This window comes from Doryrhamphus excisus, linkage group LG12 (assembly GCF_037039965.1).
Source record: "Doryrhamphus excisus strain RoL-2023G ecotype Guam linkage group LG12, RoL_Dexc_Guam_v1.1, whole genome shotgun sequence".
In the NCBI taxonomy this organism is placed as follows: Eukaryota; Metazoa; Chordata; class Actinopteri; order Syngnathiformes; family Syngnathidae; genus Doryrhamphus; species Doryrhamphus excisus.
The window spans coordinates 4,337,172-4,361,493 of NC_136368.1; the positions used below are offsets into that span (position 1 = coordinate 4,337,172).

The window sequence follows — 24,322 nt, forward strand, 5'->3', positions numbered from 1 at the left end:
AGCAGTGATTTTAAAGAAATAGTTGGAATCTCACAATTATGCATTTTTTTAAGTCATGAGACAAAAACCAAATTGAGTTTTTTTTTTTTTTAGAAAATTAGGTTGCAGGAAAAGTTCTGTTACCAGAAAAAGTCCAGATATTATGGAAATAAAGTCATAATTATGAGAATAAAAAATACAAGAAACAGTTGGATGAAAAAAACGGCAGCAGAAAAAAAAACAGTAAATGAAATGTAACACACACACCCATCTTGACATTTTAGATATCAACTTATTGCCACCCCTACATGAGCAATGGTCTCACCTTAGCTCCACCACTGCACATACACACTTATCTGCACTTTGTGGTGGATTTCCCTTTGGCTCTTACTTATAAAAAAGTACACCCCGCATCCTCCTTGTTAAGGCGCCATAGTGCTGGTCTCAGTTTTCACAACTTTGTTTGTTTGTCATCAACGCTGTCAACACCGTCTTTCCTGATGTCCCTCTTGTCCTTGTCCCATCTGTCGTCCTTGTCATCGGCATTGATCTTCGTCTTGAACTGAGCCTCAATCTCAGACGGGTCCATGTAGGTGTAGAAGTAGGCCATGATGGAGAAGATGAAACACACGGCAACCAGGAGGGAGGCGAACAGCACATACTCGGCCCACTTGGGAGGACACAACTCATGTAACTCCACCGCACAAATACACATTCTGGCTGCTCTCTGTGGGACGTTTTTGTTTACCTGTTTGGGAATCTTGGCAAGCTCGGCCACGATCAAGACAATAAAGTTGCCGATAGCGACAGTAAATAGCCAGCCTGCTTGCAGCACTGCCTTCATGTTGCTTGGTGCCTGAAAAATGACAAATGTTTCACCACTGCATACAGTTCCATCATCTTGTTTTCAGCTAGTACGGGGGTGTCCAACGTGTGGGCCTGGGGGCCCATTTGTTTTTTAATTGGCTCTAAAAATATAATTTAATAATTTAATTTAACTAAGAAAAAACAGCAAAAATGGGAAAATCTGCAGTGACTTACAAGGCTAAAGTCAAACTATTAAAAGAACAAAGTCTAACAAGAAAAGTCATAATTTTCTGAGAATAACATCATAATATTATTAGGAAAATGTCATTTTAGTAGCATAAAGGTGAAATAATATGTTAAAAAAAACAATAAAGATGCAATTTTTAGAAAACGAGGTTGCAGAAAAAGGTATGTTACAAGAGTAAAGCCAAAATATAATGGGAATGAAATCAGAATTATGAGAAGAAAGAAAAAGAAGAAAGCTGAAATGGTTGGAAAATTCAAAACAACAAAAAACAATGAGTAATTTCACAAGAATAAAGTCTAAATATTACAAGTATACATTTAGAATAATATTGTAATATCATGAAAGAAATTACATTAGTAGAATAAAGTTGACATATTAAAGAAAAGAAATGTCTTAATATTATGAGAAACAAACCAACCAAAGCGTATTTTTTTCAGTTAGGTTGTGTAAAATGTTATCAAAATAAAGTCAAAATATTATGGAAATAAACTATGAGAAAAAAAATGGACAAGAAATAAAAATCAAATACTTGGAAAATTAAAAGAAAAAGAACCCCAGCGGAAATTGAAAATAGCTGCAATTTTACAAGAATAAAGTCAAAATATTATGGAGAAAGACAATGCCATTTTTGATATTAAAGACACGTAATATTATGAGAAACAAGCAAAACAAAATAAAGTTGTCAGTTTTAGAAAATTATGTTGGGGAAAAAGTTATATTTTGGAGAATCAAAATATCATTGGAAAATGAAGTCATAATACAAAAATAGTTTTGTGAATATTTTGGGAAAAAAAAAAAAAAACAACCAGCAACAGAGAAAAGCACCAATTTCATACGAATGCACTTTTCTACCTATATCACAAAGGTGAGATTTTTTTCTTGAACCTCCTAGCATATGTACACCCTCCCCGGCCACACCTGAGCTTGTTTGTGTGTCTTTACCTGCGAGTAAGAGAACTCCAGTCCTGTGACAGAAAACATGACTTCGCCTGCGGTTATGAAGAAGTACTGCGGGATCTGCAAGGCCATGTGGACGGAATTGGGCTTGATGTCTTCGATGGCACTAATAGACTCGTGACACTATCAGGAAAAAAAAAAACATCATTCTCAATAGTTCACTAAAAATGTGACAATGCAGGAAAGCGTGTCTGACTTACAGTTGGTCCAAAGGTGAACGTGCTGGGAATAACGAAAGTATACGAACTTCCGAAGCCAAACTCCCTGCTGTAGTCACATGACTGGGAAGCCATCTTTATGGTGAAAATGGCTCTGAGGAATCATTGAGGCGGGATGCGTTATTACTTGATAAAAACTGGCCGAGGTGAACGGTGGATGAACAAAACTCACATTCCGTTTTTGATCTGAGTATAGTTGGAGTAATAGAGCGGCTGGATTAAGTTGGCTTCCCCGCCGGCAACGGACACGTTCACTGGCGTGGACATTCCATTTATGAAGCTGAAAGAAAAAGAAACATGTTAAAAATGTTTTTTTTAAGTTTATTTTCTTTTGTTTCTCATAATATGCCTTTAAAAGTGAAAATTTTCTTTAATATTTCAACTCTAATCTACAACAATATTATTATTTGTCTATTACAAATGTATTCTCGCTAAATTATAGCCATTTAATTTTGTTTCTTGTAATTTTTATTCTCACAATTATGACTTTATTTCCATAATATTTTGATTGTACTCTGGTAACATCACTTTTTCTTTTTCTCAAACTAATTTTCCAAAAATGATGTTTGGTTTTTTTGTTTCTTATATTATTACGACTTCAAAAAAATTGAAACCTGCTGCTTTCCTTGTAATATTACCAAGTCCATTCATTCATTCATTCATTTTCTACTGCTTACCCTCACGAGGGTCGCAGGGGGGGCTGGATCCTATCCCAGCTATGTTCGGGTGACTCATCCTCATAAATATGAGCCTTTTACTCGTTAGATTCCAACTTTTTCTCTTAATATTTTGACTCTATTCTTGTAAAATGAGTGCAGATTTTTGCATTTGTTTAGTTTTCTTGTTAAATTATGTTTAAAATAGATTGTCACGCTGATCTACATCTCGAATCATGTTGCATCAAATCATTCCTTCGTAAATTGTGTGTGAATTCTACTAAATGTTATGTAATGTTCTTCTAATATTATAACTCTACTCTCTTAATATTTTTTTTATTCCTGTAAAATTACTGCACTTTTTTCTGGTTTTATCACACTTCTAGAATGTCCCAAGTGCCAATAAAAAGCCAACCCGGCCTGTGACCAGCCACCCCTGACTAATAGTGTCATAGCATTTACCGGACGGCGTTATTCCCTTGCTGCGGCTTGGCTTTCAAATCCTCGGTCTGAGGGAAGGACACATAACATGTTTCAATTGTTTGACCATGAAAAGCAAAACAAATCCATTTAACCGACCAGCAGCCACTCGTGTGTGAGGTTTGAGGGAAATGCCAGAGTCTGTCGCTCTCCTTTGCTTAGGAAGACGGATCTTGTGACGTCGTGGTTGACGACAGAAACCACAATTTCTTCCTCTTCGAATGTGAAGAATTGCTCACTGGCCTGATGAACACAGATAATCAGGATGATGAATAAAGAAGAAGTAAGAATAATTATTTACCACTTTTGTTACTACGTACCTGAGATGGAGTCAGGACCAGTTCAATTTGGTTGGCCAGTTTGAGTGCGACTGGGTTCTCGCCCGTGTTTACCACTTTCAGCTGGCTCTGATACGCTGATGGGAATGTTGGGAGTGTTTTCTGAAGAGTATTACACAACAGAGGTCATTTCTCTACAATTCCTCAATGCGATAAAAATTCAATAAAAATGGTGGTAGGGGTGTCACGAGATGAGACGAGATTTGAACTCTACTTTTAAGGAAAGTACAATTCCACCCTCAAATTCCACCCAAATTGTCCATAGGTATGAATGTGAGTGTGAATGGTTGTTTGTCTATATGTGCCTGTGATTGGCTGGCCACCAGCCCAGGTCGTACACCGCCTCTCGCCTGAAGACAACTGGGATAGGCTCCAGCACCCCCTATGACCCTCGTGAGGATAAGCGGTATAGAAAATGAATGAATGAATGGAACCTACTAATTTAATTTAACTCCTCTGCACTGTGTGTGTAATGTTAGCAGCCCCGTCTCCACCCACTGAGACTAACACGTATAAATTCATTTATTTATTATCACCCCATGCCCAATGCCTACGAGACCTTTTTTTCAGTTTTTCTCTTATAAAGAACAAAACATGAGCCATATTTGAAGAAAATGTTAGATTTTCTACTTACATCAATTTGCAACTGCACCACAGCAGCGCATACAAAGGCCAACGCTGCGAGAAACATCCCCACCGTCATTCTTTTCAGCGGCCTGGTGAAGACAAATCCTTAATATATTTTCTCAATCACAACAGGTTGAAAACTATGTACAGTAATCCTGGGATGCATTCTTCACCTAATGATATCAATTCTGCAACAAGTTTGCGGGGGTTCCGTTCCAGCTTTACCGGTGAATGTAAAAAAATAAATAATAAATAAATAAACAAAAAAACTCAACACCCTCCTCCATTGTTTACTTGCTACATAAACCAGGCTTAAGCCCTAAAAATGTATTAAACACATTTTTAAGTTTAAATATAAAGCTACTCAAGATGATTGATAATCTCAGATCTTTTTTTTTAAGCTGTGAAAGTTTACCACTGTTTCATGTTTTTGCCATTGGTGGATAATAGCTCTCACTCTGGTTGGCTGGAGTCCCAAAGCTTTAGAAATAGCTTTATAATATATTGACAGACTGATAGATCCTGAGTAATCTCTAGTTGTTTCAGTTTTAACATGTTTTAACAGTGGGGCAATCATTTTTTCCCCACACAGGGCCATGTAGGTTGTGATTTTTTCCCTCCTTAATTTATATTATTTCAGGTATCATTATTTGTGTATAATATTCAATATTATTATTAACATGCCTGTATAAAACATCTTAAATAGTTCATAAGGAAATAAATGTAAATAAACACGACTGACAACTATGTCTGGAAATATGGTCATAAAATACAACACATTCTGTATAACTTACGTAAAATTCAGGCCACATTTTTGGATGAGAGGGTAGATGAGACTGTCCATGATGGGCACCAGGGTCAGGATCAGGATGGGGTTCACAGTCTTTAAAATTAACAACAAAATTCAGTTTTTACTAACTAGTGTAAGACATTCTGAGCAAACCTGCTGATTTCAATTTACCTGCATCTGATCAGGCTGGATGACAAGCGCCCCCTGCAGACACAGAGAGGTGAGTGCATTCATATTTTCGGCTTATCAAGTGCTTTCTTCAATGGGTGAACTTACAAAGTTTCCATCCATGGTGGTGGCCTGCAAAGTCCACCTGGAGCCCTTCAATGCAAGAGGAGCATTTAGCATTGAGCATGTAACGCTGCAACATCACACTAGTGAGGAGCTTTTCAGGAAATATAAAATACCTTTTGGTCAAACAGAGTCCAGAACATTGGAAGTGGAATGTACAGGAAGAGAACCTTCAGCACCATTTTTATTTGCGCTATTAGGAGTTTCTAAAATGCAGGAAGGAAGATAAGACACGTGTACGAGTATTTATACGACCCCCTCATGTCACTTACGTCATACTTCTCCTCCGCCCAGTCCATCCAGTGCTGCCTCTTGGGGAACCTGTTGCTTCTGTGCCTGTAGCGGTTGGAGATGGCAAACTGATTGAAGAAAGAAAGAAAACAGAAAAATGACATAGCAGATATTTGAAAAGGGACATTTTAAATGAGTTGAAAAACTTACACCGATACAGCTACACACGTCCATCATGATGTTTCCTTGAGGCTCTGCTTTGTAGTACATGCCGCTCCCGACGATGAACACCACTGTATTGTACATCACTTTATTAGTACCGACTTTTTCTGCTTATAATCTCCATAACTAAGCTTTTTATTGGGAGAAAAGCTTGCGTTGTACAGAAAGCTTGATATTTGCATGTCACACACTAACTGGCAGTCAACACACAATTATTATTTAAATATTTCGTGTTGTCAAACATGGTGTTGGCAGTGTCACGGTCTGGGGTTGCATGAGAGCTGCAGTTCACTGAGGGAAAACACGAATTCCAACATGTGTGCTGTGAACCAAGGCATGGTCCCCTCCCTTTTTTGTTTAATATGATAACGACACCAAAATAATTATATACCACTTTCGAGCTGTACACTGACTAAAATATATTTGTCTCATATACGTACATACCGAGGGCCACCACCATGAGTGCAGCAGGGACACCAAAGGCCAGAGGATAGCAGCTCTGCTTGGTATGGATGCCACACTCTTGAGCTGCACACAGACATAAACAAATGGACTTATACAAAAAAATTTTAACCAAACTTTGAGGAAAAATACGCCTCCAAAGTCAAGCAAAACTGGGAGTTTAATCAGTCATCATGTGTGATGTCAGATTTAGACACATTTGTCAACAATCTGCAAGAAACATTTTTGTTTTACTCTACCTTGGCAACATTTGAGACATTGTAGTCATGATAAAAGATGTGTAAATCAGTACAAGAATTCCTTGCATGTGTTCAACGTTTGCCTACCTCTCAGGATGGGAGTGATAATGGTTGACAGGAGACTCCCTCCATTGATGCACAGGTAGAATACAGAGAAAAAGGTTCTTCTCTGCTTTTCCTGCAGAGGAAAAAACGGTCAACGTAGTGAAAAAATAGCTTTTATTTTAAAGTATTTTATTTGGATGAGATTGTTTACTTAAGCACCGGTATGTAATAATGCCACTTTAATAATTGATGGAGGCTTGTTGCATGTGTTTATTGAGTAAGATCACATACTAACCTGGTGATCGCCAAACTGGTCTCCACCAAAGGCGGCAACACAAGGTTTGATGCCCCCCGTGCCCAGAGCAATGAGGAAGAGGCCCACCATTGACAGCACACTGAATGTGAGCAAAAACAAGACGGGAAGTATAAAAATAAGCCCTAGAGGTCCATGGTTTTGCCTTGCGAGTGCATTAGTGTGGTTGTTATTAGTGTCATTTCACAGGAACCCACACGTGAAAGGTCATGTCGTCAGGCGAGCCGTCCTTGTTGGAGTCGGTGATGTCATGGATGGCACTGACAGCCATGGCGACCTGGCCCAGGGCGTAGACGATAGACAAGTAGATGATAGTCCTGCAGGCACAAACACAATCATTCACATGCACAGAGTCAACATTTGTAAATGTGTAACTTTTTAGGGGGTGTGGGGGCATATTAAAATATAAATAAGTTTTCGTCAACAGGAAAAAATATATTTTAACTTACTTTTCCGGCAAAAAATACAAAATAAAAATATTTGCCTGCTACTTTTCTCCAAAATTAATATATAATCAGCACTTATTTCTAACATACACAAAAACAATATATATAAAAAATATTCAATACACTTTTTGCATGACATAATAAAAAATTATTGTATTTGTATATATATATTTTAAATTGTATTTAAAATACAATCCAAGAAAAAAAAGTTCTGCTTTCATTTATAAAGCAAATTTGTGAGCTGAAAACCATGTTAAAATAATTCAGTTCAATAATTTATTCCAAAATAAAGAGCAAAATGATTTGAAGTAAAAAAAACAATACTAAATGAAATATCGGTTCGCGATATATTTTTCCGCCGCATGATTTACAGACAGGCTTCCGACGGGCAGCTATGTGTTGCATTTCAATAAATATTTGTTTAAACTTGAGACCTGGAATATTTGTTATAATTGTCTTTTTTTTCATGTAAATTGAGGGAGCAAAAGCAGTATCGGCCACAAATATCGGCCCAATCAAAATCGGCCATCGGCTAAGGGTGATGGAAAAAAATCGGTATCGGTATTGGCCGGAAAAAAAACATATCGGTCGATCCCGAGTAAAAATTGTATTACTATATAAGTATTGAAGGTGAATTTCACCCCAGTATTTTGGCGCCCCCTGGTGGTCACAAGTCCCTTAGGTTGTGCCTGTACTGTATTGCTGTATTGCACATTCAGTCAGAGATGGAAAAAAACTTGAACACCTCATGACGCACACGAACTCTAAATAAAATTCTTAAGTATGATTTCTTCTTTTCTTTTCGTCTTTTGAGATTTTGCATCCAACAACAAACCACTCACTTAAATTTGCCCAGCCAGGAGTCGGCCACAATGGCCCCCAGGATGGGGGTGAGATAGCACAGAGCCACAAAGGTGTGGTAGATGGAGGTGGCAAGGTCATCATCCCAGAGGAGGAAGTACTTGAAGTACAGCACCAAGACCGCTGTGGACAGATGAGCAAGGCGACCACAAGGCCACGTAAATCCAACGCCGTTCACGCTCTAATTGTTTTGCATTCAATTTGCATGGCGAATAGTCCTTACCACGCATGCCATAGTAGGAGAACCTCTCACAGAACTCATTCACCACGATGAAGAATATGCTGAGCGGGTATCCACATACTGTGATGTCCTGAAAGGCAATAAGAGGAACAATCACATAAATGAAATAGCTATTATTAGCTAGCTAGTATTAGCTAGTATTACAAAAATGGCGGCACCTCCAGCTACGAATCCGCGCGAACTTTCCCAATAACGAACCACCACCAATGCATAAATAAGCTTCCGCGTACAACTTTTCTCGTCGATTTTTCACTCGGGAAATCATGTAAATCAAAACGTTCCAGAAGCCCCAAAATATTAACAAAAAAAACAATTTTATATAAAATAATGATATTTCTACATGCAGAAAACATGACTTTTACCTGTAGTCCCCGTGGAGGTAGGTGGGTGAAGTACGTTTGTGCGACGCCATACTGTGTCATTCTAGTTCTCGTTATAAAAGTTAACTTTAAAAGCTGTATGTTTGCTCACTTGGACTCTATTACCAAGTTCAACAAAATTATCGTTATCATTATCATTACACACACACTGCCCCGAAGCTAACAAGTGGTAAATGTTATTAATACCAATACAGTGTAAACAGTTACACGTTGCAGCGTAAAACGTATAGTAACAGACGAAGTGCACTAATGTAGCATTATGAAGTGGACACATTATACCCACGTGAACATTTACCACAAGGTTCCTTGTTGTACGCATGCGCAGTCGCACCGGTGATAGCCCATCCCAAGTCATTAATTCTTCATAGTAACTCCTGCAACTGAAACACTTTCTTCGTAGCTACTTCGGTAGCTTGCCATGCTAGCAACGGCAGTCTCTAGCATGGCAAGAAAACTAGCACTCTAAAGGTGACGATTGGGGTGTTATTTAATGGGTACAGGGCTCTAATAATGATTTAAAAAAACATAATAGGTTAGGTCATAAATAGGTTTTCTATGCTCTACCTATGAAAAGGTTCCAGGTAAACGGGGGACGACTTTGGTATAGGCTTTTGCTCCGCAACACCACCCCCTAGCGTCAAATCCAACATGTCACTCATGTCACGTGACCACCACAACACTAACACGTGCTAATGTTTATCGAGAAACTACTTGATATTTCAAGCACAAATCGTGTATTATGTTATTTTTACACATTGCAATCTTCTTTTAAAAAAATACACATTTTAACCAATTTTAATCATAAATACCAGCTATTTAATTGATTTTGGATTAATGATGAAGACTGAAGGTGATGATAAAAATCTTTGAAGAGGACATATATGACCCTTAATAGGAAGAGTTAAACTAGGTCGCATGGTGTAGAAATATAAAAAGTATTGTTATTTGTCATGACTAAAATGTTACCAAAAAGATGTGATATATGTTCTACAATATAATACTGGAGGTACCACTGTGTAGCAAAATCAAAGCTTTACCTTCCCTTTGTGCTTCTTCTCCTTCTTTGGTTCCTTGAAGTCTGTCACTAATCAAAACATTTAATCATTCATTTGTTAATTATTTCTACAGAATTATCATGATTAATATTCTTATTATGTTGTGGATTAGGCAAAACTCACCAGTCATGATGTCCACAAGCTGCTTCCTGTCGTGGGTAGTGTTAGGGTAGTGTTTACGAGATAACGCTTACTAGTCGTTCATACGTCTTCCATACTGCTGACTGTGCTGTTCTTGCAGTGGGTGGGAACTGGCGGTATAATAAGATACAGACACCTCCAGAAAAGATTCCAGCTTCAGAAAAAAGCAGAAAAAAAGTGCAAATAAACAAGTATTTTATTTAAAGCAAAGCACAGGGGAACATCTCTTTACAGCAGAACTTTCTGTTAAATACAAATTTAAAAAAAACAACATTACTGCGCAAATATAAAAAAACACAAACACTAAAATGGTAAAAAGCTTCCAATAAGCCCCCCCATACCACCCTCCCCCAGGCGCAGTGTCAGGTTCCACCTTTTCTTTCCTCACTTTGGCATGAAGGTGAACATCTGTACAGTGTATGAGCTCCACATATTGCACACACTCCTTTTTTTCTTTGAATATTTACATAAATAACCAGTTTTGTTGGTTTCTCTTAGGATGCAATGGCTTTAAATATGTCTAAAATGCGACTGAAGCAATTTCATAATGGCTACGAGTATGTAGAAATACAATGTACAGAGTGTATGCTGCATATACTGCTCGTGTGGTACAGTGGATTGTAAAAGTTGACTACATAAAAAAGAAAAACACAATGTGAAAGTAAAATAAAGTCCCATATAAAAGTGGGATGCCAAAAGGAACGTCTCCATGGAGCGCCCACTCTCTCTTTCTCCGTGCATCACCGCACTGTTCACCGTGTCCTCCTGGTCTGAGCGAGTCATCAGTGGGGTTCCTCAGTGTTCCTCGTCTTGACTGCTTGTCAGCGTCAAACCACAGAGGAAGAGCTGGGGATGCCCTGGATGGTGGCACCTGCTGGCGTGCCGCTGATGGCGTTGAAGATGTGAAGCGAGTCCGGAAGAGCGCTCTTGATGCCGTCCTCCACCGTGTGGATCTGGAAGAGGGAATTCCATATGAAAAAAAAATACACTAATCCCTCGTTAAGTACGATTTCATATTCATTGATGGAATATTTAGGTTTACAACATTCTAAATACGGGTTTTAACATTGTTAGAGCCCTCTTGACATGGGATAACACCCCTATAGTCACCTTTATACTCCTATTAACCAACTTAAGACATTTTCTTTGTTTTTAAACATTCTTTTCTTTAGTATTGCAACTTTATGCTTTACATTATTACATTACATTATTTCTAGGGATGTCTGATAATTATAGGTTATCAGAGACCTTGGGTCTCGGGCTGATACTGGCACTTGGGGGCATGATACTGAGCCTGATACCAGACAAACCATGTGATGATCTTATTATCACATACTATTTAATCAAAAGATCATTTTATTTCAATAATTTTTTTCAGTTTTTTACATGTATTACATGTATATGTAAACAGTGTAAACACAATAATTTCAACAACTTATCAACAGTCTTATCTATAAATATGTCTTACAATTAAGTTCTATTAATCAAGTTTTGTTTTTTTTTTGGCTACTGGAGAAGCATTAGGAATGTACACGCGAGTGCGCTGTGTTGTGATTGGTTGTTTCACATGCCTGATACCAGAGCAGCGCGCTCTGAGTGGACAGCTATGGGGGCTGATACTGGACATGGTTAAATTCTATATTTTATCAGTATCACTGCCCTGGGCTTTGACACAGTATCATTTTGGCCTTTTCCCGTATCATTCATGGGCGGTTTCTACGGTATAGGCCAATTAATGCTGTAGTATGTGATAATTATAGGTTATCACATGGTTTGTCTGGTATCAGGCCCGGTATCATGCCCCCAAGTGTCAGTATCAGCCCGAGACTGAAGGCCCTGGGCTTTGACACAGTATCATTTCGGCCTTTTCCCGTATCATTCATGGGCGGTTTCTAGGGTACAGGGCCAATTAAATACTGTAGTATGTGATAATTATTGGTACTGATAATTATCCGCCCGATATCAGCATAAAAATGAAATATTGGTATGAGTATGATTTTTTCCCGGTCATGAAAAACAATATAAAAAATGCTGTATACAACACAGACGTGTTCATTCCACCACAGGAGATGTCATGTTACATATACGTATCAGTAATTGTCTTGTTTCACTTGATTACAACTTTTTTTTACATTTTGGCTTTATTCCTGTAAAATTGCAGATTTTTCAATTTGTGTTGTTTTTTAAGTTTTTTGTTAAAACATATTTTTAGAATGTGCTGCAGTCTACTCCAAAAAAAAACAAACATCCGCGGGTCGCACTTTAGACACTCCTGATTGGATTGGTTGAACTAGCTGCTGCATCGGAAGCTTCTGTAGTCAACATATTTTATTTATTTATTGCTGCTATGTAAAGATAAGATAACTGCAGCTATCAAGGTGCAGAGGATGCGGAAATAGGAAAGTATTTGTGAAAGTATTTTTTCAGATTAGATGTTACATAATGCATTCATCTGGCTTGGACCAATGAACAACCCCCATTGTTATTATTATCATCATTATTACCATCCAATCTGCTCAGGCCAGCATGAGGGAAAAATAGAGAAAAGTGTTATGAACGTGAATATTAGAACTCGCATCATCAAAGATTCAATACAGTCCATCTCCGTGCACCCACTTGCTCATGCATGATGATTGACAGCTCCCTGGCCAGGTCTCTGTAGTTGGCCTTCATCTCGTCGTGATACTCCTGCTGGTCCTCCTTAATCAGTCGCTCGTTGATTCCCAGGCCGTGGCCGCACGCTTCTACAAAATGCCTGCGAGTGCCAAATGGTGGACGCATTCAAGCAGGGCCTTCCATTATCTTCTGACGGTGACGATTCAAAATGGGAGACTCACCTGAAGACTTCTTTCAGCAGTTTGACCTTGTTATCGGGATACTTCTTGGCACTGGCGTCGTCCAGAAAAGCACGAGCATAAGCAAGCGGTCCCGCGTTCACCTGCATGATATGATGATAGGATATATAAGTTCTATATTAGAATTAAAGGACATTGTATAAGTGCAAAAATCAAAGAGGCTGGCACTGTCACTTTTTCATTTGTATTTTTTTATGTATAAAATGATTGTCATAACTGTTATCTTTAATCCATGTTATTTGCTAGTATGTTAGGTTATGAAAAAAGACAGAAAAGAAAAGCAAAAAAAAAACCCTTATGTGCTTGTATGTTATGTTATGTGCTACTATCCTATGGGTTAGTATGTTCTGTTACATTATGTGCTAGAATTTTGTTACGTGCTAGTATCCTATGCGCTAGTAGGTTATGTTATGTTATGTTCCGTTCCTTTATGTGCTAGTATATTATGTTACGTGCTAGTATCCTCTGTGCTAGCATGTTATCGTATGCGCTATTATGTTATGTTCTATTACGTTATGTGCTAGTATATTATGTTACATGCTAGTATCCTCTGTGCTAGCATGTTATCGTATGCGCTATTATGTTGCTATGTTCTATTACGTTATGTGCTAGTATATTATGTTACGTGCTAGCATCCTATGTGCTAGTATGTTATCTTATGCGCTAGTATGTTATGTTACATGCTAGTGTCGTCTGTGCTAGTATGTTATCGTATGCGCTATTATGTTATGTTCTATTGCGTTATGTGCTAGTATATTATGTTACGTGCTAGTATCGTCTGTGCTAGTATGTTATCTTATGCGCTATTATGTTATGTTCTATTACGTTATGTGCTAGTATATTATGTTACGTGCTAGTATTGTCTGTGCTAGTATGTTATCGTATGCGCTATTATGTTATGTTATGTTCTATTACGCTATGTGCTAGTATATTATGTTACGTGCTAGTATTGTCTGTGCTAGTGTGTTATCGTATGCGCTATTATGTTATGTTCTATTACGTTATGCGCTAGTATATTATGTTACGTGCTAGTATTGTCTGTGCTAGTATGTTATCGTATGCGCTATTATGTTATGTTATGTTCTATTACGTTATGTGCTAGTATATAATGTTACGTGCTGGTATCGTCTGTGCTAGTATGTTATCGTATGCGCTATTATGTTATGTTATGTTCTATTACGTTATGTGCTAGTATATTATGTTACGTGCTAGTATCGTCTGTGCTAGTATGTTATCTTATGCGCTATTATGTTATGTTATGTTCTATTACGTTATGTGCTAGTATATAATGTTACGTGCTGGTATCGTCTGTGCTAGTATGTTATCGTATGCGCTATTATGTTATGTTATGTTCTATTACGTTATGTGCTAGTATATTATGTTACGTGCTAGTATCGTCTGTGCTAGTATGTTATCTTATGCGCTATTATGTTATGTTCTATTACGTTATGTGCTAGTATATAATGTTACGTGCTAGTATTGTCTGTGCTAGTATGTTATCTTATGCGCTATTATGTTATGTTATGTTCTATTACGTTATGTGCTAGTATATTATGTTACATGCTAGTATCGTCTGTGCTAGTATGTTATCTTATGCTCTATTATGTTATGTTCTATTACATTATGTGTTAGTATATTACGTTACATGCTAGCATTCTATGTGCTAGTATGTTATGTTATGAACGAGTATCCTATGTGCAAGTATGTTATGTTATGTTCCGTTATGTTCTATTTTATGTTGTCTTGTTTGTTACGTTATGTTCTGCTATGTTTTGTTACTGTATATGCTGGTCATGTTCTGTTATGATCCGTTCTGCTCCATTCATCCATATTATTTTATTATTATGATTATTCTTGTGATTGTTATTGAATAGAACTAGAAACAGACAATGACCTGGACACTGATGCTGCCCTGCAGTTTGAGCTGTAGGCGTATCATGTCCACCTCGCTGGAGGAGCAGAGCTGATTGATCTCAGCCACCTTCTTGCTCATCTCGTCGATGGCCACCTCGATGGGGCTGAGGTCGATGTGGTGCTGGTACATGACTGCGATGCGTTTCTTCACGTAGGGGAAACAGTGCGTGGCTGTGGCACACAGAATGAAAGGTGACGGGTGAACTTTCGTCGACAGTAAAGATAAAAATCCTGTGCTTGGACTTTTACATCAGTTGTGCAATAAATTCAGTAAATTCATAAAGCCAGCCATAACATCATAAAATGTGATTGTGGTCCTTGACAAACTAGCTGACATGTTCAGGATCTAATCTCAATCTTCTAATCATTGCTGATCACTGACATGCGTTGATCACATGTGACAATTGTTATGATCATCAAGTAATGCAGTGCTTCTCAAATAGTGGGGCACACCCTGCACCTCCGTGAATGCCTTCTCCTCTGTTTTTGGATCAGCATTTGCAATAAAATGACTGTTGTAACCTATTGATTAGTTTCAGCTGCAGTGACATTCCATTTCTCTCTTTAATTACCATGGTGCTAGCCACTAAGGAAGTGTACCTTTAAGGCGTGCAGCCTTACCCTACACCAGGGGTCTCAAACATGCGGGCCGCGGGCCAAATGTGGCCCCCAGGACACTAGTTTGAGGCCCCCACCTTGATATGAAAGTTTAATGTTAGTGCGGCCCGTGCAAGTTTCATGTACCCAGAAAAAATTATTACGTTTGATTAATGTTCATGTTAAAGGTTAAATAACTGTTAATAGTTATCCTCCCTATCTGTGTGGAAGTGGTAAGTTTTTGGCTATTTAAGTTTAAAGGAAATAACTTGAAGGCTACCGTTTAGGTCGCTAGCTCTCTAGTTTGCGAGTTAGCATGTGTCTCAAGACCCTGCAGTTGCGCAATATGTTGTAAATAATAAGAGTATAAATGTGACTATAGTCGTATTTTGTCATGTCTTCAGGGCTCTAATAATGCTTTGTTCATTTTAATCTGAAAATAATAATTTGTCTACCCACCAACTATATGTGGTTTCATAAGTTTTTATTATTTGCCGTTTTATTATTATTAGATTTATTTATTTATTACTGATTGATTGATTTTCTTTATTGTTGATTTGTTTATTTATTTTTCATCTTATTTTGTGCAAAAAAATAAAAATTAAGATATTTGAGAACAGTGGAATGTTTTATCAGAGCTTTTATTGTAGAAAATCGGAACCAAAAAGGTTGTATATTTTTCTGTTTTTAATAAATGCGTTTTTTTTTGGTTCTTTTTGGAAAACCTGATGCGGCCCAGCCTTGCCCAGACCCTAGTTCCAGTGGCCCCCAGGTAAATTGAGTTTGAGACCCCTGCTCTACAACTATGGTGGCCCTTTAGGGTCAGAAAAGCTCCAGACTGGACTACAGGTTACAGGACGCAAGTTCTCCACTTGGAGCACCCATGCATGACAGCAAAGCAGCGCCACCTACTGGTCAGTATGGTTCTGCGTTTGCACTGCTCCTCCACACCGCCTTGCTTTTTGCCCGACACGGTGAAAGGCATCTCGAACACAAAGCGGCGGATGTTGTGGCTTTTTTCAAAGTCTGTCTTCCTCTCTGCCAGCTCCTTGTCCTCCATGTAAGGCGTCACGTGGGTCACCTGGATGTACGCGTACTTGGAATCCAGGTCTTTGGGGTTGATCTGGAAACCATGCACATGGGTTACGACGAAGAAGATGATGATGACCACACTGTCACTATCATCAAATACATAAACCGCAAGGCGGTACAGTCAACCCTCCATTGTTTGACACCACAGTTGTAATATTGCATGTTATTTTAGCCTTTAAAAATGGCTTTTTGAATGTTTTTTTTTTAATAGAAACAAATTAACAATAAACAAACAAGCTAACAGTGAGGAAATAATATTACAATAAACATACTATTAAAAAGAAATCAGTCAATGAATTTAAAAAAAACGACACAAGGTGGAAATATACATGGTTGATGGTCAATGAAATACTTTAAAAAAAAATTTAAAAATCTAAAAAAAAAAAAAAAATGAAGCACCTGGCCCTAAAATGCTGACCTATATTTTATTTTATTTTATTCTGATGGCAAAGACCTGAAAAGACGCATTTTTTAAAATTGAGTGCTACTGCTAAATAACCCACCATGGGGCCAAAAAAGTAGTGAGTGCCAGCAGAAAGTGAGAAACTTGATTCAATTCAAGGAAGAACTTGAAAACGTCCCCTCCTCACTCTGCAAGAGTCATCCATAAAGGTAAATGATAAATTATCTATTTCATTTATCATAATTATTTCCTGCAAGTAAAACTATAATTATTCTCCATAACATTTATTTTTTTTTGTTCATATTTTTCAAAGACATCAATTCCTATAGGGACAAATTGCTACTGTTTTTGTACATTTTATTTGTTTTTGTCTGAATGGAAACGTAGACAGCACTGAACTAATAATAAACTCACCTTTCCGGAATCCTGAATCATCTTCACATTCTCTTGCCCAAACTTGTCAGAGTACAACTTCAGGAGCCTCTGAGATATCTCGGAGAGTGGAGTGAATTTGGGCTCTTTGTAGATATATTCTTTCCCATCTTCATCCTCAAAGAAGCCCTGGAAGCAGAAGAAAACATGTTGAAGGTACATCTAATGTATACGCACACGACAGCCACTAGAGAAGGGGTGTCCAAACTTTTTCCAGCGAGGGCCACAAAGTGCAAAGTGAAAGGATGCAAGGAGCACGTTTTTATTTGCTAAAGCAACACAATACATATTTTCTTTCATAATTGTGACTTTTTTCTCCTAATATTTTGACATAGTGCTTGTAAAATGACAGCAGTTTTTTTTTTCAATTTCTACCGTTGTGTGTGTGTGTTTTTTAAAAATACATTTCACTATTTAACTGTAAATTTTCTTTATTCCCATAAAATATTTTCACTTAATTATTGTCATCTTATGACTTTTCCCCAACCAAATTTTCCAAAAATATTTGGACTTTATTCTTATTAAATCATAGCTGTTTATTTTCATTTTTGTTGTTTTTTATTTTACAATTATTTTAACTTTCTTCTTGTAAGTGTCCTTCTCGTCATTGTGATTTTATTTCCATAATTAAAACTCCTAACATTATACCTTGATTTCCCCCCAAAATACAACTTTCTTTATTTTTTTGGTTTGTTTATATATGTATTTTTTTTTACTATATTTTTGATGATATGTATTTGGACTTTTGACCTGTAAAATTACTGCAGATTTTTTTTTACATTATTGCTGTTTAACATATTTTTTTTCTAATATTTCAGCAGTAAAATTAAAACTTTTCTGGTTAGATAAAAAAAATCGTAATATTTTGACTTTATTTTTGTTGAATAACTGATAATTTTTCACATTTTGCTGTTGTGTTCGTTTTTTTTTTTAACACTACCGGTGACGCTGTATTCTTGTAACATTATTTAAATTTTTAATGCTAAAATAACATAACACCACAAACTGCAAGTGGCCCTCGGGTCACACTTTGGACACCACCGCACTCGCTAATGTTTTAAGCACACCAATATTTCTTCTCTAATATTTCAGCAGTAAAATTAAAATTTTCTGGTTAGATAAAAAAAAAACGTAATATTTTGACTTTATTTTTGTCGAATAACTAATAATTTTTCACATTTTGCTGTTGTGTTCGTTTTTTGTTTTTTTTAACACCACCGGTGATGCTATTCTTGTAACATTATTTACATTTTTAATGCTAAGATAACATAACACCACAAACTGCAAGTGGCCCTCGGGTCACACTTTGGACACCACCGCACTCACTAACGTTTTAAGCACATCAAAAAAAAATCAATGGCCACAACATTAGGAACATGTTGCAATGAGATGCCGAATATGAATGACGCAAGAATGCAGTGGCCAGTGATTGTATGCAATACAGACAGAATTCGTGTCAAGAGACCACCCAAAGGACAAAGCATCATCTCAGCACGACAACTTCACTCAATCCGATGTCCTACACTATCCAATCACGATGACACTGAAGCAGATTGCATTTGCAAAGGAGAAGATCACGGCTTCTAAACGCCGGATATCACACTCATTTACCTCAGCCTCTGAATCGGTAAACTGGTAATGCTACAGGGCAGAAATTAAAAGCATCATTATTGATGACCCAAAGACACTGCATGACCATGTGAATGACACCCAGAAACCCTGCGTTTCTATCACAAAGCCATATGAAGTGTAGAAAGTGAGGAGCGCCATGCGATGAATGAGGAAGCTGTAATGATGATTGGTCGAAAGGCCGTGAGCACCTTTCATTGGCACGATGAAAAAGAGCAGCAGCACGCAAAAGGCAGCCTGGAAGAGTTTACAAGGTGCGACTACAACTTACCGCTGCCTTGAGAGAGGGCAAAAAAGCAAAACATTGGATTAGTGTGAAATTAAAAATGACAGCAACCTGTGCTCATGTGCATAGGAGCCTGTTTCCATCACTGACATAAAACACACCCCAATGCTAAGTCAGCAATTGTGACATACAAAAGTAAAGACACAGGACTTTTTAGCTCATAATAATAATAATATTAGCTTTTAACCATAATTTTACTTGTTTATGTCATAATGATGACTTTTTACTCTTGTAGTAACTGTCATAATTATGGTTTTCTATCTTGTAATTCTGAGGATTTTATCTCATAATGATGCGTTTTTAATGACAGCAATTTAATGTTTTTAATCTGATCATTTCCATTTTTAATTTAGTCATAATTTTATCTTATTTAATCTCATAATTATGACTTTCCTATCTCAAAATTATGAGTTTGTATCTCATAACTGAGATTTTTTTCCTCAAAATAATTTCTTATTTAATGTTTTTAATCTGATCATTTCCATTTTTAATGTCATAATTTGATTTTATTTAATCTCATAATTATTACTTTCCTATCTCAAAATTATGAGTTTTTATCTCATAACTCTGATTTTTTTCCCTCAAAATAATTTATTTTTTAGTGTCATAATTTTAACTTTTTAAAATCTGCTAATTTCAACTTTTCAAGTATGACTTTTCTAAAATCTAAAATTTCGACTTTTTCTATCAAAATTATGACTGACCATTGGGACATTATTTTTCTTTGGGTGGTGGAAACAGGCTTCCATAAATGTTATTAAATTAAAAAAAAACCTAAAGTAAACCCATTCATTTAAAATTATTTGCCATTTGTATTATTGCTTTTCAAAAATATATAAATTAATAAATCATGCTGTTTTGTTTTGACCCATTAGTAAAAACAATATATGTATTTAAAAGCATATTTGACATTTTTTATTTGCCTAAATTAAGCTTTTTCTAGCATAAGAATTGATAAATGAAGCAAAATACAACTATAAGGCATTCAGAAGATGCATTCAAAGACATTGTGACGATATGTAGGATTCTACACTGGTCACTCTGTGTCAGTAATGTTACTGTAATGTTGGGCGAGACACACAAGCACCAGACTTCATTGAACAGGCATTTATTGTAGCTTTGAATGATCTCACAACAGGCCCAATAATCCCACATGGGCTACTGTTGTGGCCATAAAACACGCCAAAGCTGAACCCCCCGACAATGCTTCCTGTCCGCCCCCCCCCCACACGTTTACAGCAACACACACATTATTTATGCCATATATGTTTTATATTCTCTTATTATGTCTACTATATTGCGTAATGGGAGTGAAAAGGTGACTATAGGGGTGTTGTTTTATGTCTACAGGGCTCTAATAATGTTAAAACTGTATTTAGAATGAAACAGGTTTTAATATTCCATGGCTGAAATCAACTTATCACGGTCGGGTTTGGAACTAATAAACTGCAATAAAGGAGGGAGTACTGTATAAGGTTTTAATTTAATAAAAAATCTCTCCTAATACAAATCAAATTGGAAGCTCACCTGGCCGAAGAACGCCACTCTGAAGTAAGTGCCAAGTAACCTCTTGCCCGTGTGCATGACCTCTGTGACTTTGCTGTACGCCCGATGCAGCGTGTCGTACAGGTGGGCCAGTTTCTGAGCAGAGGATCGGAAAAGAGGATGAGACCTAAGGAACCAAGGTCGGTATCGTCGCTCCTTGAGAAGACTTCATACCTCAAAGTCCCGACGTTTCTCATAAATGGGGATGATCAACTTGTAGATGTCCGAAATGAGCTCGTAACGCTCGGCTTTCCATAAGCCGTCGGCGCACTCCTCCAACAGCTCCATGAGGACATCCTGGCGAGAAGACAGTAGATTCATTCATTCATTCATTCATTCATTTTCTACCGCTTTTTCCTCATGAGGGTGCTGGAGCCTATCCCAGCTGTCTTTGGACGAGAGGCGGGGTACACCCTGGACTGGTCGCCAGCCAATCATAGGGCACATATAGACAAACAACCATTCACACTCACATTCAGGCCAATTAACCTAGCATGTTTTTGGAATGTGTCCCATTCCATGTGTTCATCCGTCATCTTACATTATCATTCATTAGTAGCGAGTAGCTAAACATTTTATACTTTATATGTGCTTAATAAATCAGTGAGGCATATTTAGGGACTAAACCCGAATTGTGTGACGAGCAAACAATGGCAATCGAAGAGAGAAGGGGAGCAAGAGTCACTTATATTGCAAAAGTTTGATCCGAATTCAGAGGACAACATCAATGTCAAGCTCGCCGGAGTGTTTAGAGGGGGTAGGGAGTAGAAAATATGTAAGTATACTATCAATACTAATAATACTATCTGCCCCAATGGCTGGACGGGACAAAATTAAAAATAAAAAAAATGTAAGTACTTCATTAAAGTGGACATCCTGCATGCCGACATCCTCCATCATGGCCGCCTCCTCATCAATGTTTGGAGTAACCACACGGAAGGCGGAGCATCCTTGTTTGAACATGCCTGCAGAAAAAAATGAACTCTCTGATTAGGGATTAGCCCAGACAGACTCAGTGACAGTTGAAAAGAGACAGGTGAGCGTAGTTACCTTTTCTTCTCAGGTATTCTGCCACTAGCGCCGCCACATGAACGTAGCACATGGCCGCCTGCAAGCAGTGACAGCAGGACAGTTACAATTACACTTGTGTCATTTACTTGATTGGAACCAGAATGGCAATTCATAGAATGTTATGTAGCCTAACGCTGACATATTAACCCTAACCTTAGCGCCCATGCGAGGGCAGAGGTGTCCAAAGTGCGGTTCAGGGGCAATTTGTGGCCCTCGCTGATTTTGTTTATTTTTTTATTGGGCCATGGCACATTCAAAAATAGAATTTAAGAAGAAAACTTTTTTAAAAATCAGCGAAAATCAACTGTAATTGTACGGCAATAAAGTCAAAATATAGAAAAAGCAGTAATTTTAAGAGAATAATGTCATAATATTATGAGGAAAAATAATTACATTTTAATAGCTGAAATAGTTGAAAATTGTTGAAATATTAAAAGTAAATGACAAACAAACAAATGCTCTGGGAAAAAATATGTCACAACAATAACATCCAAATATTATGGCAATAAAGTTAGAAAGTGAAAAAAAGTGAGAAAAGTTGTATTCTAACACAAAAAAATGAGAAAATAAACTTGAATTATTATGAAGAAAATAAAGCCACTCTAGTAGCATAGAGATGAAAAATAAAAAAAAATCTATTATATATCTACTTCAATAATATTATACAACAACAACAAAAATGAATAGAGATGCAATTTTTGAAAAAATAGTTTGGAGAAAAAAATCTGAATATTATGGGAATAATGTCAAAAATATTAAGAGAAAAAAATCACAATCGAATGAGACAAATACCCATCATATTATGGGGAGAAATAATATTATATTAATATTTAAGAATAAAGTTGTAATTTTTGGAAAATTAAGTTGGGGGAAAAAGTCATCATATTACAGGATTACAGTCAAAATATTATGGGAATAAAGTCATAATAGAAAGATGAAATATTTACAAAATGCCAAAAAACCCAACAACTGCAAAAATGAAAATATCAGATGTAATTTTACAAAAATAAAGTCCAAATATTGAGAGAGAAAAAATCGTTATCTAACAATCAAAATGTGTAATTTTACAACAATAGTGTTAGATTATGAGGAAAAATAGTTGAGAAAAAAAACAACAACAGGATATTGGCTTTTTTGTAGATATTAACCGATATTGCATTTTTATGCAGATAATTTTTCATGCTGATAATTATCAGTAGCGACAATTATTGGACATCCCTAAACATATCCAAGTGGTCCTTACATCCTTAATTTTTTCAGTATTACACACCGACTCTAGCCCTTGCATGACCCTGGTATGTAACCTGAACCCTAATCCTGGTCTTGGTCCTCAGGCCCGTGCCTTATTCATTGATCATTTAAGAAAGATGTTTAGAAACACCGACCCCTTCAAATGGAACGCCCCACACCTGCCACGTAATGCTCGTGTGTCACTACACACCTCGGATAAATCTCCGTTCTTCACGTGGATTCGAGCCATGCTGTCCAGCCAGGTTTTTCGAAGCTCTGGCGTGCTGGTGTAAGACTTGGCCAGGCTGTACTGGAGGTCCACCAGCATCTCTGGATCTCTCTCGTGCTCCTTCATCTGAGCGGTCGCCATCAAAACGGTTCGGATGCGTTTGGTCAGGTCTTTGACGTCTGATGGGAACGCCGTGCTCTGTTGAGGGAGAATTAGTTTTTATTTTTTTTAGCTATGATATGAATAATAATCTTAGTAAAATAAGGGTTTTCTGACCTTGATAGTTCTGTCGCTGTTGGCACAGTTGTTGATAATGGATAAGGAATGCTGGAAGCGAGTACTCCCGATACCAATGACGTCAGCTATCAACTGACTTACAGCAATCACCACCTGAAGGAAGGAAGAAGGAAAGGATTATTAACAGGAATATATTTCATCACTTTCCCTCCTTAGGGTTAGTGCAGGGGCCAGAAGGCAGCAGCTTGAGACATAACTTTTCAATTATGGATTTATTCTTCCTAAACCAAGTCCAAGCAGTACAAAAAAAATGTTTTTTAAAAGTTGTATTCTGACTGGAAAAAAAGTTGCAATTTTACCAGAATAAAAATGTAATATTACGGGAATAAAATTATGCCATTTTAGTAGCAATGAGTTTAATTATTACATTATTACATAAGTCATAATATTATAAGAAACAACAACCAAATAAACGTTGGGGCAAATATTATTAGAAATGTGCAATGTAATTTAATGTAATTAAAGTCAAAATATTCTGCAAATAAAGTAATAATATTATGAAAATAAAGTTTATGAAGATTATTTAAGAAGAAATTAGAAATATTTGGAAAATGAAAAAAAAAACAACAACATGGGGGGGAAAGCAGACAGAGAATAATAATAATACATTTGAAAGTCAAAATATTAAGATACAAGGTGTATTCTAACAAGAAAAAAGTCACAATTGTGCGATAATAAACGTATCATATTATGAGGAAAAATAACGTAATTTTAGT

The 24,322-nt window shown here is 37.0% G+C and overlaps 2 protein-coding genes across 10 annotated transcripts in view; both read right to left on the reverse strand.

Annotated features, from left to right (window-relative positions):
- Positions 1–195: 195 nt before the first annotated feature.
- Positions 196–9,892, reverse strand: slc15a1a (solute carrier family 15 member 1a). The gene is made up of 22 exons (XM_078795168.1): positions 9,868–9,892; positions 8,433–8,520; positions 8,191–8,332; positions 7,100–7,219; positions 6,885–6,984; positions 6,632–6,722; positions 6,288–6,371; positions 5,832–5,914; positions 5,663–5,749; positions 5,507–5,596; positions 5,376–5,420; positions 5,271–5,303; positions 5,104–5,192; positions 4,317–4,398; positions 3,665–3,784; positions 3,444–3,587; positions 3,327–3,373; positions 2,381–2,488; positions 2,191–2,302; positions 1,976–2,113; positions 728–835; positions 196–649 (listed from the first exon to the last, which is right to left on the reverse strand). The coding sequence occupies exons 2-22, from the start codon at positions 8,437–8,439 to the stop codon at positions 431–433; spliced, it is 2,049 nt and encodes a 682-aa protein (XP_078651294.1). The 5' UTR covers positions 8,440–8,520; positions 9,868–9,892; the 3' UTR covers positions 196–430.
- Positions 9,893–10,204: 312 nt separating this feature from the next.
- Positions 10,205–24,322, reverse strand: part of LOC131136350 (dedicator of cytokinesis protein 9) — a 97,783-nt gene continuing 83,665 nt past the window's right edge. For 6 of the 9 annotated variants that reach the window (XM_078795342.1, XM_078795338.1, XM_078795337.1 and 3 more), the window contains 13 exons: positions 23,586–23,699; positions 23,292–23,507; positions 21,830–21,887; positions 21,638–21,744; positions 20,954–21,076; positions 20,762–20,875; positions 18,931–18,960; positions 17,302–17,448; positions 16,305–16,515; positions 14,776–14,966; positions 12,864–12,964; positions 12,643–12,781; positions 10,205–10,979 (listed from right to left, as the gene is read on the reverse strand). In XM_078795342.1, the coding sequence (XP_078651468.1) occupies positions 10,854–10,979; positions 12,643–12,781; positions 12,864–12,964; positions 14,776–14,966; positions 16,305–16,515; positions 17,302–17,448; positions 18,931–18,960; positions 20,762–20,875; positions 20,954–21,076; positions 21,638–21,744; positions 21,830–21,887; positions 23,292–23,507; positions 23,586–23,699 (1,677 nt within the window). In that variant the 3' untranslated portion in view covers positions 10,205–10,853. The remainder of the gene's footprint in view (positions 10,980–12,642; positions 12,782–12,863; positions 12,965–14,775; positions 14,967–16,304; positions 16,516–17,301; positions 17,449–18,930; positions 18,961–20,761; positions 20,876–20,953; positions 21,077–21,637; positions 21,745–21,829; positions 21,888–23,291; positions 23,508–23,585; positions 23,700–24,322) is intronic. The other 3 variants (XM_078795341.1, XM_078795336.1, XM_078795340.1) reach the window with 1 other exon arrangement.

Coding starts and splice junctions, on each gene's coding strand:
- slc15a1a (XM_078795168.1), bottom strand. Junction 2,489..3,326: donor CAAGGGAATAACGCCGTCCG/GTAAATGCTATG, acceptor TTTTTCTTTCAG/CTTCATAAATGGAATGTCCA. Junction 2,303..2,380: donor ACTCAGATCAAAAACGGAAT/GTGAGTTTTGTT, acceptor ATGATTCCTCAG/AGCCATTTTCACCATAAAGA.